Here is a 15170-nt window from a genome sequence, read left to right as displayed (position 1 = left end):
TGTTTGTAGTAGCTTACCCGTATTCCTATTTTCCTATTCATTATGAAACCTACTCCTGCATTACTCCTATTTGATTTTGTGTTTATAACCCTGTAGTCACCTGACCAGATGTCTTGTTCCTCCTGCCACCGAACTTCACTAATTCCCACTATATCTAACTTTAACCTATCCTTTCCCTTTTTAAATTTTCTAACTTACCTGCGCGATTAACGGATCTGACATTCCACGCCCGATCCGTAAAAAGCCAGTTTTCTTTCTCCTGATAACGACATCCCCTTGAGTAGTCCCCACCCGGAGATCCGAATGGGGGAGTATTTCACCTCCAAAATGTTTTACCCAAGAGAGTGCCATCATCATTTTACCATACAGTAAAGCTGCATGCCCTCGGGAAAAATTACGGCTGAAGTTTCCCCTTGCTTTCAGCCGTTCGCAGTACCAGCACAGCAAGGCTGTTTTGGTTAATGTTACAAGGCCAGATCAGTCAATCATCCAGACTGTTGCCTCTGCAACTACTGAAAAGGCTGCTGCCCCTCTTCAGGAACCACATGTTTGTCTGGCCTCTCAACAGATACCCCTCCGTTGTGGTTGCACCTACGGTACAGCAATCTGTATCGCTGAGGCATGCAAGCCTCCTCACCAACGGCAAGGTCCATGGATCATGGGGGGTATGCAGTAAACTAGCCCGAGGAAATTGATCAGACGAGCTGCACAACTGGTGGGAATCAACTGGGAGACACTGCAACAAATTGTTGTTTAAGACTTGCATCTCTGCCCACACAAAATTCAAACCATCAGCCATTAAGCTCCAGAGCTGTTGCGTATCGCCAACTCTATTGTCGACAGAATTGACGAACAGGACTTTGATGTGAATGTGGTTTGGTTTAGCGACGAAGCCCAATTTTATTTGGATGGGTTCCCTAATAAGCAAAATTGGCGCATTTGGGGGCCTGACAATCCGCATTTCACGGTCGAGGAGTCTCTTCACCCTAAATGGGTGACTGTGTAGTGTGCAATTTCCAGTCATGGAATAATCGGTGCGATATTCCTTGATGGCACGGTGACTAAAGAATGGTACATGAAGTTTTTGGAAGATGATTTCATCCCCACTATCCAAAGCGAACCCGATTTCGACAAGCTGTGCTCCATTCAAGACAAAGCTTGACCACCTCGAAGCAGGCGAGTCTTTGATGTCCTGAAGGAGCACTTAGGGGACTGCATTCTGGCTTTGGGGTACCCAGAGACTGCATGGGCCTTGATTGGTCGCCACATTCTCTGGATTTGAACACATGTGACTCTTTTTTGAGGGGCTATATTAAAGACAAGGTGTGCTGCAATAACCCCAAAACCATTGCTGAGCTGAAAACAGCCATTCTGGAGGTTATCGACAGCATCGATGGTGTAACACTTCATCAGGTCATGCAGAATTTAGCTATTCGTCTGTGCCACATCATCGCCAAGGACGGCAGGCATATCGAACTTGGCATAACCTAACTCTGAATTTCTGTAGTGACGTTTACATGTTGAATAAAATGTGTGCACACTGTAGTTTGTAACTGATTTATGTTTTTTTCATATAGTTCAAAATTGTCACCCTGTACTTTCACCACATATGTTAACCATTATGTGCTCATAACTGCAGTGTCAAAACATTATACAATTTCACCATATAAATTAACCATTATATGCTCATAATTGCAGTGACAAAATCTTTAACTACCACCAATACTGAATGTAGGAATTTATTGTTATATTCCTCTTAAAATACCATATTCTCACTGTTCATAGCACATGAAGCTTAGAAGAACACATGTCATGTTATTAGAGTTGTTTGGTTCTCACCACACATATTGAAATCATACTCTATTTCATTTTACTGTCATTATAGCTGTGCATTTATTCCATTTTTATACTGGCTTAAATACAGTAACAGCAATCTTTTTATCGCACCTTTACAACTATCTCACTTGTATTTTAAAGAAAAGGCAGCAATACTTTTTAAATCACATAAAAGAATGCAATATTTTTTTTAAAGTAGGCTATAGTTCATTTTATTTACGGCTATTTTATATCCTCTCTACTTCGACCATCATCACTTATTTTGCTCCCCAAATAGCAAAACTCCTTCACTACTTTAAGTGTCTCATTTCCTAATCTAATTCCCTCAGCGTCACCTGACTTAATTCGACTACATTCCATTATCCTCGTTTTGCATTTGTTGATGTTCATCTTATATCCTCCTTTCAAGACACTGTCCATTCCATTCAACTGCTCTTCCAAGTCCTTTGCTGTCTCTGACAGAATTACAATGTCATCGGCGAACCTCAAAGTTTTTATTTCTTCTCCATGGATTTTAATACCTACTCTGAATTTTTCTTTTGTTTCATTTAATGCTTGCTCAATATACAGATTGAATAACATTGGGGAGGGGCTACAACCCTGTCTCACTCCCTTCCCAACTACTGCTTCCCTTTCATGCCCCTTGACTCTTATGACTGCCATCTGGTTTCTGTACAAATTGTAAATAGCCTTTCGCTCCCTGTATTTTATCTCTGCCACCATTAGAATTTGAAAGAGAGTATTCCAGTCAACATTGTCAAAAGCTTTCTCTAAGTCTACAAATGCTAAAAACGTAGGTTTGCCTTTCCTTAATCTTTCTTCTAAGATAAGTCATAGGGTCAGTATTGCCTCACGTGTTCCAACTTTTCTACGGAATACAAACTGATCTTCCCCGATGTCAGCTTCTACCAGTTTCTCCATTCGTCAGTGCATGGTGATACAAAAAATGTACCACTTAATTGTGAAGTCCTGACTCGTCCAGCATGAAGATAGGTTTTAAGAACCATCCACTGTACGTATTTTTACAATTGCCATTGCCGACTTTCGCCGATAAAAACAGGTACTCATGAGCATTTAACTTCTTCCTCCTTCTCGTAGTCAAAACAAATGGCATGCTTGGAACAAGATTACCAAAGGCTGTTTAGCGAACAGTCCTGTAGTCTCAGCAATACTCGACGTCTGTCAAGCCAAAATGTTAGCATCTGGAAATGCTTCAAGGCCACAATAAACTGCTTGGTTGCCCCATACAACAGCCAGTGTGAGCCATGTACTACCTCCAAACACAGCCTGAACATCACAAGTGAAATTCAGATGCAGTCCACGAAAAACATTGGGACCTCCAATCAATTGCTGTTTATTAAAGTGCCCAGCCAAGTCAATATCAGTCGCCTTCAAACTGCGATACACAGGTACACTACGCCGCCAGCGGCGACGCCATGCACGTCGCAGAGTCATTGCTGTGGCACGTAAACACAAGTGAACGCAGCAAGCCAATGCCCAGCGAGACACCCAGAGCTATGCGTCCGCACTCCTCGACGTTCGCAGAGCGAATGACACTCCGTGCTGCGGCGCAGCTGGACGCCAGTAGCGCTTATCGCAACCACTTGTGTTAACGTACCACAGCAATGCCTCTGCGACGTGCATGGCGTCGTCGCTGGCGGCGCAGTGTACCTGTGTATTGCAGTTTGAAGGTGATTGATATTGACTTGGCTGGGCAGTTTAATAAACAGCAATTGATTGGAGGTCCCAATGTCTTTCGTGGACTGCATCTGAACTTCACTTGTGATGTTCAGGCTGTGTTTGGATGTAGTACATGGCTCACACTGGCTGTTGTATGGGGCAACCAAGCAGATTATGGTGGCCTTGAAGCATTTCCAGATGCTAACATTTTGGCTTGGAAGACGTGGAGTATTGCTGAGACTACAGGACTGTACGTAATTCGGTAGTTCCCACTGTGACAGGAGTGGTCAGAAGTGGTGTTGCTCCATGCAGTTCTGAATATTTTATTGACACTCGTCTCAATCTGTTTGTGCGGGCGCTAAAGACCTTGCCGTCGTGTGCCAAAACAAACATCACCATCTCCATCATCTTATGTGGCGATTGTTGTTTCTTGCAGTGTGTTGTTGGTTTTCGCCCAGTGCGAATGCGTAATTGTTCCCTTCTTAATGTGATATATTACTGATTCAGCTGTTTATTACAGATAATATAATGATTGTTATATATTCAGTATCACTCTAGAATTCTCGGTTCTTAGATATATACTGTAGAAGACGAGTATTTCGTGAATAATTCAGAATCCAAAACATGTACCACCATGCTTCAACATTCCTCCACTATGTGAGATACTTGCGACCGAACCGCCGAATCTTTCCATCAGTAAATGGGGTATGTTCTCAAGTGACTCCGTTGTTTTAACCCCTCCACTGACAGAATGACCCGCTTCCTACTTCCGTATGTATAAAGCCAATACAGACTTGTAGCTGTCACGCCTTTGCGCTTACTGCTACGTATTTTAACCGTAAATAGCTCAGCCCTAATGGTAAGAGTTAGTAGTGAATTCTGGCGTTATTAATCTTTGAAGACAGCACAGCTGCCACAAGCTCAGCTCACTTTTACTCCACTCCTACCCTCGCCATTACACCACATTAACTAGGTGCTACATGGACCTTGCTAAATTCACTTGCGTATACATTTTTGACCGTTACACGCCAGTATTTACCTATTGGATTAGTACACTCCTAACCGGACTATTTCCCAAAGAGCTGTGATGATTGAACGGGTTCGATCCACGGCCTACAGTGCCCTACAGTTCACACGGTAACACTGCCTACCTGACCCACTTAACTTGGTAGTGAGCTTATGTATCCAATCACCACTGCTAGCAGCAGTGGATAATCCTATCAGCACGACGAGAGCAGCAGACTTACCGTCGAATCCTCCTGAAAATACTTATAACTACGGTCGCCAGCTCTGAAGGAGCAAAAGAATAAATCAATTTTTTGGCTCGTTTCAAAGTGAAACGGCTTGAGTTGAATTTAAACTTAATTCTGAATATTACTATTTCTGATCATTCTAGGTGATTCTACAAAGCAAATACTCTCTCAATTTCTGTGAGTTGGTTTGGAAATTACCACCAAGACAACTTATGCAACTTAGGTTAACAAAATTCTATCCTTCAACTTATTTAATGATTTTGGATATTAAGTTAAGTGACTTTACTTGAAAGGTTACTCAGAAAAATTTAAGTAACTATAAATAGGCGACTCATTCTGGTGTGACCATTGCTCTTTTCAACATTCTTAAACGCTAAAGTATTCTACAACCAAAAGAATTGTAAATGAAAGAGGCGATGGTGGCCTCAGTCTGATTTCACTACACTATGTTTCAGGTTACTACACTTTACAATGAACAACATGCGTCGTAATTTTACTCATTACTATATTCTGTCTTCTGCACTTGCACAAAAGAAAACTGGTATTCTCCTTTTACATGTATACAAAGTTCGACTTAACAATTGCAAGCAGTCTTGCCTTGGGTAGACGTGTCGGTGCTGGTGGTGAGATGCAGGTGGCTAACGCAGCTCTTCACGCCTCATGCCCTTAATGGCGGCTGGAACTACGAGCTGTAGCACTCGTATAAGCTACTGCACGTCCGCCATAAAATCTGGGCGCAGGAACTCTTACAATCAGCCCCAGTGGCATAGAGACGGCTTCGACAACCATTCGTCGCGTTCCACTCCACAAACGGCGACGGTATTCGCCTCTTCGCTGTTGCACCATCACTTTTGCGTGAGCACAGTTACGCACGTCCGATCACGTCAACACTCCCCAGACCAATCCCTTGTTCAGTCCCTGTGTCTCCAGCTACCTCTAGCTAAGCTCGTATCACCAAGAGTGGGGGCGTTCCCCTACCACCTTTTCACCGAAATCATTCAGTATTTAAGAATATTTATATTTATTACCCTGGAGTTCATACCAGTCATAATAATTTACTACTAGCGCCTTATAACATTAAATCATACAGTAATAACTTATAATTACCATCAAAAGGAATACATTTGACTCCGAGAGTTCAGCGCATTGTCTGAGACAGCGCTAATTCCCAGTTTCGCCAATAGATGGCATCAGGGTGCACTCCCTGGCAGTCTCACAGCAGCGCGCCCGTTTCCGACGCGCGGGCTCCAAATTACTGTCAGCCCACCATCATTTCAGTTCCGTTACACATGCCCCACTTCTTATTGAAGTATCTAACAGTGATAATTCAATAAGAAGTCTCTCCTATAATGAATCTGAAATTTTCGTTAAGCTTTTTACCAAGGGTTTTCCCTTTCTTACTGATACACCTCGGTACTTATATTACTTATTTAAAATTAAACACCAATTCTTTCTATCTTTCCTGCTAAACATTACATAAATGATTTACATACATTCTTTACAATTTTCTTACATCTAAACACAGTACACTTTAAACATCTTTTTTACAAAAATTTTAAATACACTTCTTTTATCTCAGGCAAGTAAAACACACGTTATGCGCCTATTACTTTATAGCCCGTCCTTTTCACTTTACCTCCTCACTTTTCTACCTCTTCCACAACACTTATTTACACATCTATTAAGGCTTTCTTAGAAGCTCAGTCTTTCCCAGTCTGTTTAGTCTCTACTTAAACTAGAAGTTTCATTAGAATACTGCAACATATTTTAGTGAACATTTACCTTTCACATAGAACAAAAGAAACAAAACTATTTACATATTGGTTTACTTTAATATTTATTTATATATTTATTTTCAATCTGGTAGAATTCGTGGTTCATACCTTTTGAGATCCACTATGTTTCTTACTCCCAGGCGTTTGCCTGTTAATGGGTACTCTAAATAATAAGCATTCACATTGGGTATGGACACTATTTTAAATGGTCCATTATATATATATTTAAATTTGCTGATCTCATTATTAATTTCACTTGACTTTTCATGTGTTTTTACAAGAACGAGATCACCTATTTTGAATTTAGGATTCCTTACTTTTTCGTCATGACGACGAATTCTCGCATCTGCTTGTTTCCTCATCTTGTCTTTTACTAAGTTCTTTTTACTATCATAATCTAATTCAACTCTATCTGGAAATTCTAGTAGGTCTTCTACTAGACTTTTACTTCTCGTCTTTTTCAGGATTTCTTCTGGAGTAAATCCAGTGCTCTCGTTTGTTAATGAATTCATGATTTCTTCGAATTCACTCACATACATGCCCCACCTCTTGTGGTTACTATGGCAGTACGTCCTAAATAACCGACCTCTATCTGCCTCACCGACCTATCTTTCTGCCGGATTGCTTGATGGGTGATAAGCTGAGATATGTACCACTTCTACCTGTTTCTCAGTTATCCCATCCTTCCACATTTTTCAGCAAAACTGAACACCATTATCTGATAGTATTCTCTTTGGCTTCCCTACTTTCACAAAATAATCACACACCATTTTATCATACACAGCTCTGGCAGTAGCTTTTCCCAAGGGATATAGCTTTATATACTTTGAGAAAAGTTCAACTGCTACAAATATGTACACAAAACCCCCCATGGTTTTCGGTAATGGTCCAAAGATATCTACTGCTACTATTTCTAATACTTCATCAGGTTTTATTGATTGCATGGGCCCTTGATTAGTTGCATTTGTTACTTTCGCCTTTTGGCATAGATCGCAAGATCTTATCCTCTGTGCTACCCTTCGTGCCATGTTGTTAAAGGTAATGCATTCATCTAACTTATCGGTACACTTCCGTGCACCACAATGGCCATATGCCAAGTGAACATAATCTATCAGCACTTCAGTGTGTTGTTCCGGCCAACATACTCTCCACTTCCCTGGATTATTTAATCTTTGAAGATACAGTACACCTTTGTGTATTTTATATGAAGCCCTTATGTTAGTTGCGTCCGGATTGTCAAACTTGACCTTTACCGACTTGAGTGCATCATCATCACTTTGATATCTTCGCATATTCCGACATATTTCCCTAATTTTTTCTCTTCCTTCCGCTTTTTTGAAGTAATTCACCTCAAAAACATCTTCCCTATTCTTTACACTTTCTAGTGTCTCACATCCTTCCGGTAATCTCGACAAAGCATCCGGTACTGCATGTTCTTTCCCTTTAACATACTTGATCTCTATATCAAATTGTTGTAAAAACAGCGCCCATCTGGTCAACCTGTTATGTAACAATCTGCAATCCTTCAAAAATATTAAAGCTTTGTGGTCTGTATGGACCACAGTCTTATGCCCCCATAAGAAAAGTTGAAATTTCCTAAAACCCCATACTATAGCTAAAGCCTCCTTCTCTGAAACCGTATAGTTTCTTTCGTACTTAGACATGGTTCTACTCGCAAATGCTATTTGTCTATGCACTAAAATTCGACATTTATACTGGTAAAGTAGGCAACACAACGGAAAAATGTCTTGGAGAGAGGATAGTAAAAGAACTGCTGACAGGTCTTGAAGGAAAAAATCGTAGAGTTTTCTTTGACAGTTATTTCACCAGTGTACAACTGATGGAGGATCCGTAAAGGAAACAAATGCATTTATGTGGTACTGTCAATATATCAAGAAAGAATCTGCCTAACCTGTAACAAGACAAAGAATTGAAACATGATGAATACGACTGGGCTACAAGTGACACTGGGTTGTTTATTGTAAAATGGAAGAAGAAAAGAACAGTGTATTTGTTGTCAAGCTTTCATGACCTAAGAACCACAACAGAAGTACAGTGGAAAGAAAAGAATGGAACTGCAACAAAGCTGTCTGCCTGCCTACTGTTAGTTGAATACAATGAGAATATGAACTATGTGGATAAATTTGATCAAAGGAAATCAACATATGAAATTGATAGGAAGAGCATAAAATGGTGGCCTCGTATCTTCTGGTACTTTATTGACGCAAATGCCATGAATGCCTTTGTGCTTTACAAGAGACGGAAGCTTGAAACAATAACGACGAAGATTTTTCGGAGGGAAGTCTCCAGAAGTCTTGTGAGCAACGCCTTGGTTGCTTCAAGGTACAGAGGCAGGCACCTGAGCAACCTAGTAGAAATTAGCAAAAAGAAAGCTCATGTGCGCAAAAGTTTGAGAACAGAAAGTTCAGCACACCAGTCACAAAGAACTACACAACGAAGATGTGCAAATTGCAGCACCAAGGAAAAGCAGATAAGAACCGAATGGATTTGTTGTGTGTGCCTAGGTACCTCTCTGCTTAGGAAAAAACTAGTCTTGCTCCCAAGACTACCACACTGCTTAAAGTCTTACGAGTTGCAGGTTCCTCTATTTCTGCAAGAACAGATCCTGCATCCAATACTGCAATGTAACTTGAGGGATGGTGGTACACATAATGTACCAGCATTGTTTTCGAAAGATTCTTTTGAAATACATCACAATTTCTATTAATGGTTTTATTATAATCAAATTATATTACTATTAACCAAATTTTTATAAATTTGTTCAACAAATAAAAGTTTTGTGCAGTAAGGGTAGAAATTTGCCTCATACCCTTGTCCATGAAAGAGTTAAGCATCTCCACAGGTTCTAACCATGGGCAATGTAACTACTTTGGTGCGAGCTCTGTGGAACATACAAGCATCAAAGACCTTAGCAGGGGTCGGAGGTCTGCACAAATTGTCAAGTATGAATACCTGCGCGAGAACACCGGCAACAGGCGTCTAAAGCTAGCGAAATGAAGGATGCTCAACTACCTGACCTACCGATAGATGGCTCTACCGCCAAGCTACCACTAGCTTTAGACGCTGCTAACGACTCTTCATTTGCAGTATCCCTAAAAACCACAGTTAACCTATCTTCTCTGGTGACGTAGTTATTTTTCATATATGTGAATGTTGATTCGTCGCGAGTGATAATGCCAATCCTTTGCTTGAATCTATTCCGAGTGATTTTGTTATATTTTTAGTTCCCTTGCCCCTCAAAGTATTTCTTCTCCAATAGTTATCACACACCATTTTTTGTATGTGATGGTCTTGATCCATATTGTAATACTTTAGTACATAATTACAATGCCCAAATATCCTTAATGACGTCGTAGCGTACCAACTACAGTTTTTGGCTAGTAATGTGAAGGTCCTGCGTTCAATACCCAGGCAGTACTCACTGAAGTTTTTTATCTGGTGGAAAGATCTGGAAGGAGGTTCCTTCTGCCTTGGGAAACCAACAGAAAAGCTACTTTAATATAATAGGAGCAAAACTGACACTCAAATCGCTAAGGTAACGGTTTACGTTGTGACATTACAGCCTTTATCACTGCGATTTTTAACATGTAAAATTTTTTTTTTCTGTATTCGCGTCAGTATGTGCGAACTTTTAACATATACCAATGAATGTTGTAACCAGATATGTTTGCCGCGCTCCTGAAAAGCGCAGAATATCACGATAGCTATAAACTGTTATACGCTGCTATCGATCAGTAAAAAAAAACGCTGCACCTATGTTTCAAAAATAACAATTGCCAATTTTTTACTTCTGCAGGGAGCCGCGCCGCTCTCTAGCTCTTCTTCTGTGAATGTGTTGCGAGTCGGACGCAAAAGTATTGTGCTCCATACTGATATAATCATTTTATTGTAACTTTAAGAGTTTAAGTGATTAAAAAATATATGTAGCCACAAACAAGCGAGAATGTATATCATGAAAATTCGCTCCACCGCCACAATGGGTGGCCATGTTAATGTAAGTTTCCATTTCATAATATAATACTTGAAGCCTTGAAGTTTATTTAATTTCAAAGAAAATCTCTCAACCTTATTTTAATGAATTATACTTGTGATAATCTTTCCTGTTTAAAAGATTTATGCAGCTTATGATCCAGCATGTGTTCTGTCGGAACAGGAGGCTGTCGTGACGACATCGTTATAGTACTTATTCCAAGTTCTTTCAGTTCCGTTTATATGTTCGTACAAATCCAATTAGTTGGTCCCTTAGATTTCTTTCATGTAACTTCTGTCTGTTTTCTCCGGGCGATCTTCCTCCAAAGAAAAAAAATTTCTGTTCATTTTTTAGTAATTTTCGATATCGCGAATGAGAAAAGACAGCCGCCTCCTGCTCCAAACGGAACACCACGGCTTTTCTAACGTCGGAGAGTACCGCACGAATTTTCCGCTAAAAGGTAATAGAATTTCTTAAAGCTGGATCAATTACACATGTTGCTGCTGTTCTCCAACAAATCTGGTGTGATTAATAGTAATTTATTCTGTCACGACAAAAAGAACCAATTTTATTTTTACCAAAGCAACAAAGCTTTCAATTAAATTACTAAAAAAAAAAAATCATACCAGATCTGGTGCCCGAACAGGGACTTGACTAAAATATTGAAAGTGTCAAGGTACTAATATATGATAAAATTACGGATGAGCATTAAAAATATACGCAATATTGAAGGACGCGGTATTTACACAAATATCTTGGGATTTAATAAGACGCAGATTTGCAGTTTTGAAGACAACGCTGAGTGAGTACCAAATTTTCGTTTGCCATAGTTCTGTCTAAAGAGTAGCTCATTTGACCTTCAAATTCGACCTCACTCTATCCTTTCTGTAGCTTAACGTAAAAAACCACTTTTTTTCTACGTAAATATTTGAACATTTTCTGTAACCTTTTGCTTGGACTATTTGTTTTATACTGTAGTTAGTATTCTCGTGTAAGTTCAAGATGGATGCCATTTCCGTCTTTTCTGTGTAACAGCGTTGGCAATCAACAGTTTCAACGGCGTTGACTCCATCTTGTCTTTTTGCTACAGACGTGTGTCAGTTATTACCCACGTAACATTAGACATTTGACGAACGCGCCGCGACTTTAACTTGCGCGGCAAGAATAATTGACAATCAGAATTTCAGTTGGCAGTACCCATTTTAAGTTGACAATAGTTGAATTTCATTATGGCCGACGGACAATCGAGCGCGAACTCTGCAGACGAAAGCGACGGCACTGTTAACAAACATTACCGACTCCGCTCACGCGGAACGACGGCCAGGACAGACGACAGACAAGAGGTAGTTAACGTGGACGACACTCAGCAGGAAACACCCACCTCCCCGATAACGGTATCAATTGACATTGTCAAAATGTTACAGGAATTGATACTAGACAGACAGGAGAGGGAACAGCGCGAACGTGATCGCGAACAACGTGAGAAAGACAGAGACAAATTTTTGTCAGAGTTGAAAACGGACATGACAACACAGATTGACTCAGTTAGGAATGACGTAAATACCACCATTGATGCGAAAGTAGGTACCCTCACTACGCAAGTAGGCTCTCTCACAGCACAGATAGATTCCGTTAAGGGTGACGTCACGGCGCAAGTAACCATTTTGACAACACAGATAAGCACTCTGAATAACAAAATTGACAACATTGGTCAGAATCTCACAACTCAAATCGAAGCGTGTCGCAAAGAAACCGATTCGGTAAAACTTGCGTATAAAACAGTTGCACGACAGGTAGACGAGTTAGCGACACCGGTAGCCACTGTAGAATCAAAAGTAAGTGCAATGGCGAATGACATTTCGGACCGAACTGTTGAGGAAAGAGTTAACAGTAGTGTTGCTTCGCACACTAAAGCACTTACCGAACATTACAAAGAATGGATTGATGTACAAGAGAAGCTTGTTGAGGAGAAGGTTACACGTGACTTGAAAGATGTTGTTAAATCCGCAACCTTAGACATATTATCTGCACCCGGCAGTTCAGGAGACACTGTTTGTACTGAACTAGGCCAAATTAGACGAGTGTTTACCCGGGATTTGCCGGAATGGCGGAAGCAACTAACAGATGAGATATCCGACCTGAAACAGCAAATTCAAACACTACAGTATGATAACCAGAGTGACGGGAAACACTCACTACCTTCTGAGTCAGATGAACATCAATACCAGACAACACAACACACCACAGTCCATTCCGCCACCGAAAAATGAATTTAACGATTCACGCAACAACAACACTGAACAATTAACACTCACAACCCTCATGAAAGAGGAGAGTGTATTGAAACACAGAGTTTTTCAACCATTCCAACCGGAAAAGCGAAATATTCATCCAGTCGTTTTCCTAAAGAACTTTTCAGGAGTCTTTCCAGCTGCCTGGAATGACAAACAGAGAATACAATTCATTACCGGATACATACAAGGAGAAAGTGCTATATGGGGAACCGAGATGGTTGATAAGTGCAAAACATTTAGCGAGTTTGAGAAGAACTTTTTAAGCAAATTTTGGAGCGCAGGTGTTCAGCAACGCCTACGCAAAGAGGTCTACAACGTCGAACCTTTCCATTCGAACAGTGGCGGACTTCGCCGGTACTTTGAAAAGTACTTGAGAAAGATACAATATTGGGACACTCCCATAACAACAAAAGATGTTATTATGATTCTTAAGTCAAAACTACCCATTTCCATACGCGAAAAATTAGTGAACGTGTCAGAGGAAGATCAGGACGCATTTTTATCCGTCCTTGATTCGCTCGATCTTATACGCGAAGACGCGCGTGCGAATGCTAACCGTAAGAACAACAACGCAGGCAAGTATTCGAATGGAAACGGTAGTAATGGAAATGGTTCACACGAAACACAATACGGAAACAAACAGTACAATAACCGCAATAGAGGCCGAAACAATGGTTACCGTAATGGTAAACACAAAAACAAGTATTACGGCAACCAACGGTACAATCCAATATACAACACACAACAACAGTATTACGGGAATGCCCCATACCAATCAAACAATAACGGTAGTAACTTCTACCAGAATGGGAACAAATACAAGGTTAAACGTTGCAACAATCAAAATTGCGGAGGTCAGCTACCTCCACCACAACCCTATGGGCAGCCACAACACCAGCAACATCAGCAATACATGCCTCAGCAACAACCATTCATGCAACAACAACAGTACACGCCACCACAACAGGACTTTAGATACAATAACAATAAACCAAGAAAACAATACAATCCACCGGTATATTTTACGCAGGCAAGTAATGTACCGATTTTTCAGTCTGGTAACCAAGTGAAGTACCAACAAGGGTTTGATACAAATCAACACACACAATGGGTAAAAAACCAGCGAGAATGGTCAAGTGATGTGACAAAAGAATCAAATCAGTCGCATCACAAGAAAGCGGAAAACTAAAGGCAGCACCTTTTCGCCTCCTTGGGGATGCTGCGGGACATAATGGGGGCAAACTCGACCTTGAACGACTTAACGTAATACGTTATGATCGCGACACTGACTTGAGAGACGATTTGTTGCAGGAAAATATTGAGACAGACTTGAATGACGTATGGGAAGACGAAGTACAAGCAATGACTAAAATTTATATAGCCAATACACCAATAGATGTTATTATTGATACTGGTGCAAACGTAAATGCTTTATCACTATTTATGTTTAAGAAAGTTTCTGCAGGGATGAAAATTTTAACGTTACCAGTACAAGGTTGTTCAGTAACAGGAGCGGTAGGATCTTTATCACAGCGAGTCAATTTGCAAGCTCAGGTACCGATAAGGATTAATTCTACTTCTTTCATGTGTGTATTTCTAGTAGTTAAGAATTTGTCAGTGTCATGCTTATTAGGAATGGAGTTCCTGAGGAAGAATAAGGCAATGATTGATATAGAAAAGGGTATCTGTACAATCCGAGTAGGTGAACAGGAGGTAACGCTGCAATTGTTGCGCGGCAAGGTCAAAAGAGTCAACACTGAGCACAAAGTTAAGGTACGCAGACTGGTACAGCGAATGTTTTTGAACCAAGCACACATGACAAGACAGGGTAACAGTTGGACGGATTTTGATACTGATGATGGATTTCCGACTAGAGAAGAGATTTTGAATAAAGTACGCGAATCAAGTGAACTAGATTACATACAAAGGTAAGATTTACTGCACTTACTTATGAGGTATCTTCATGTCTTTTCTTCGAAACCTGGAGTAATACGTGACTACGAATATGACATGAAGGTCACTCCCCATTCTACTTTTTGCAAGACAACGTACTCTGTCCCGTATGCAAGGCGCGAGGCTGTGAAAAATGTACGTAAAATGCTTAAGTGGGAGATCATTGAACCGTCAGACTCACCTTACAGTAGTCCGTTATTGCCAGTTTTGAAGCAGGATGGTAGTGTACGTATAGTTTTGGATGCAAGAAACATAAATAAAATAATTATTCCAGCAAGAACTCGACCTGAGGCTATGGATGAACAATTACAAAGGTTTCATGGAGTAAAATTCCTCACGTCGGTAGACTTGAGATCGAGCTACTGGCAGGTCAAGATGACATCACAGT

The 15170-nt window shown here is 40.5% G+C and overlaps 1 protein-coding gene across 1 annotated transcript; it reads left to right on the top strand.

Moving 5' to 3' along the window:
* Nucleotides 1-11764: 11764 nt before the first annotated feature.
* On the top strand, nucleotides 11765-14018 carry LOC126456689 (uncharacterized protein DDB_G0283357-like). Its single transcript, XM_050092432.1, has 2 exons — nucleotides 11765-12425; nucleotides 13366-14018. Exons 1-2 carry the CDS (start codon nucleotides 11765-11767, stop codon nucleotides 14016-14018), a joined length of 1314 nt encoding a protein of 437 aa, XP_049948389.1.
* The last annotated feature ends 1152 nt before the right edge of the window (nucleotides 14019-15170 follow it).

Source organism: Schistocerca serialis, chromosome 1 (assembly GCF_023864345.2).
Source record: "Schistocerca serialis cubense isolate TAMUIC-IGC-003099 chromosome 1, iqSchSeri2.2, whole genome shotgun sequence".
Lineage (NCBI taxonomy): Eukaryota > Metazoa > Arthropoda > Insecta > Orthoptera > Acrididae > Schistocerca > Schistocerca serialis.
Note: the sequence above shows the minus strand (reverse complement) of the source record. Positions and strands in the feature narration are given on the sequence as shown.

Bases quoted from the DNA above. Each gene is read 5' to 3' on its own strand.
- LOC126456689 (XM_050092432.1), top strand. From the start codon at position 11,765: ATGGCCGACGGACAATCGAGCGCGAACTCTGCAGACGAAAGCGACGGC. The intron at 12,426-13,365 runs GTAGTGTTGCTT...TTATACGCGAAG, and splicing joins TGTTGAGGAAAGAGTTAACA to ACGCGCGTGCGAATGCTAAC.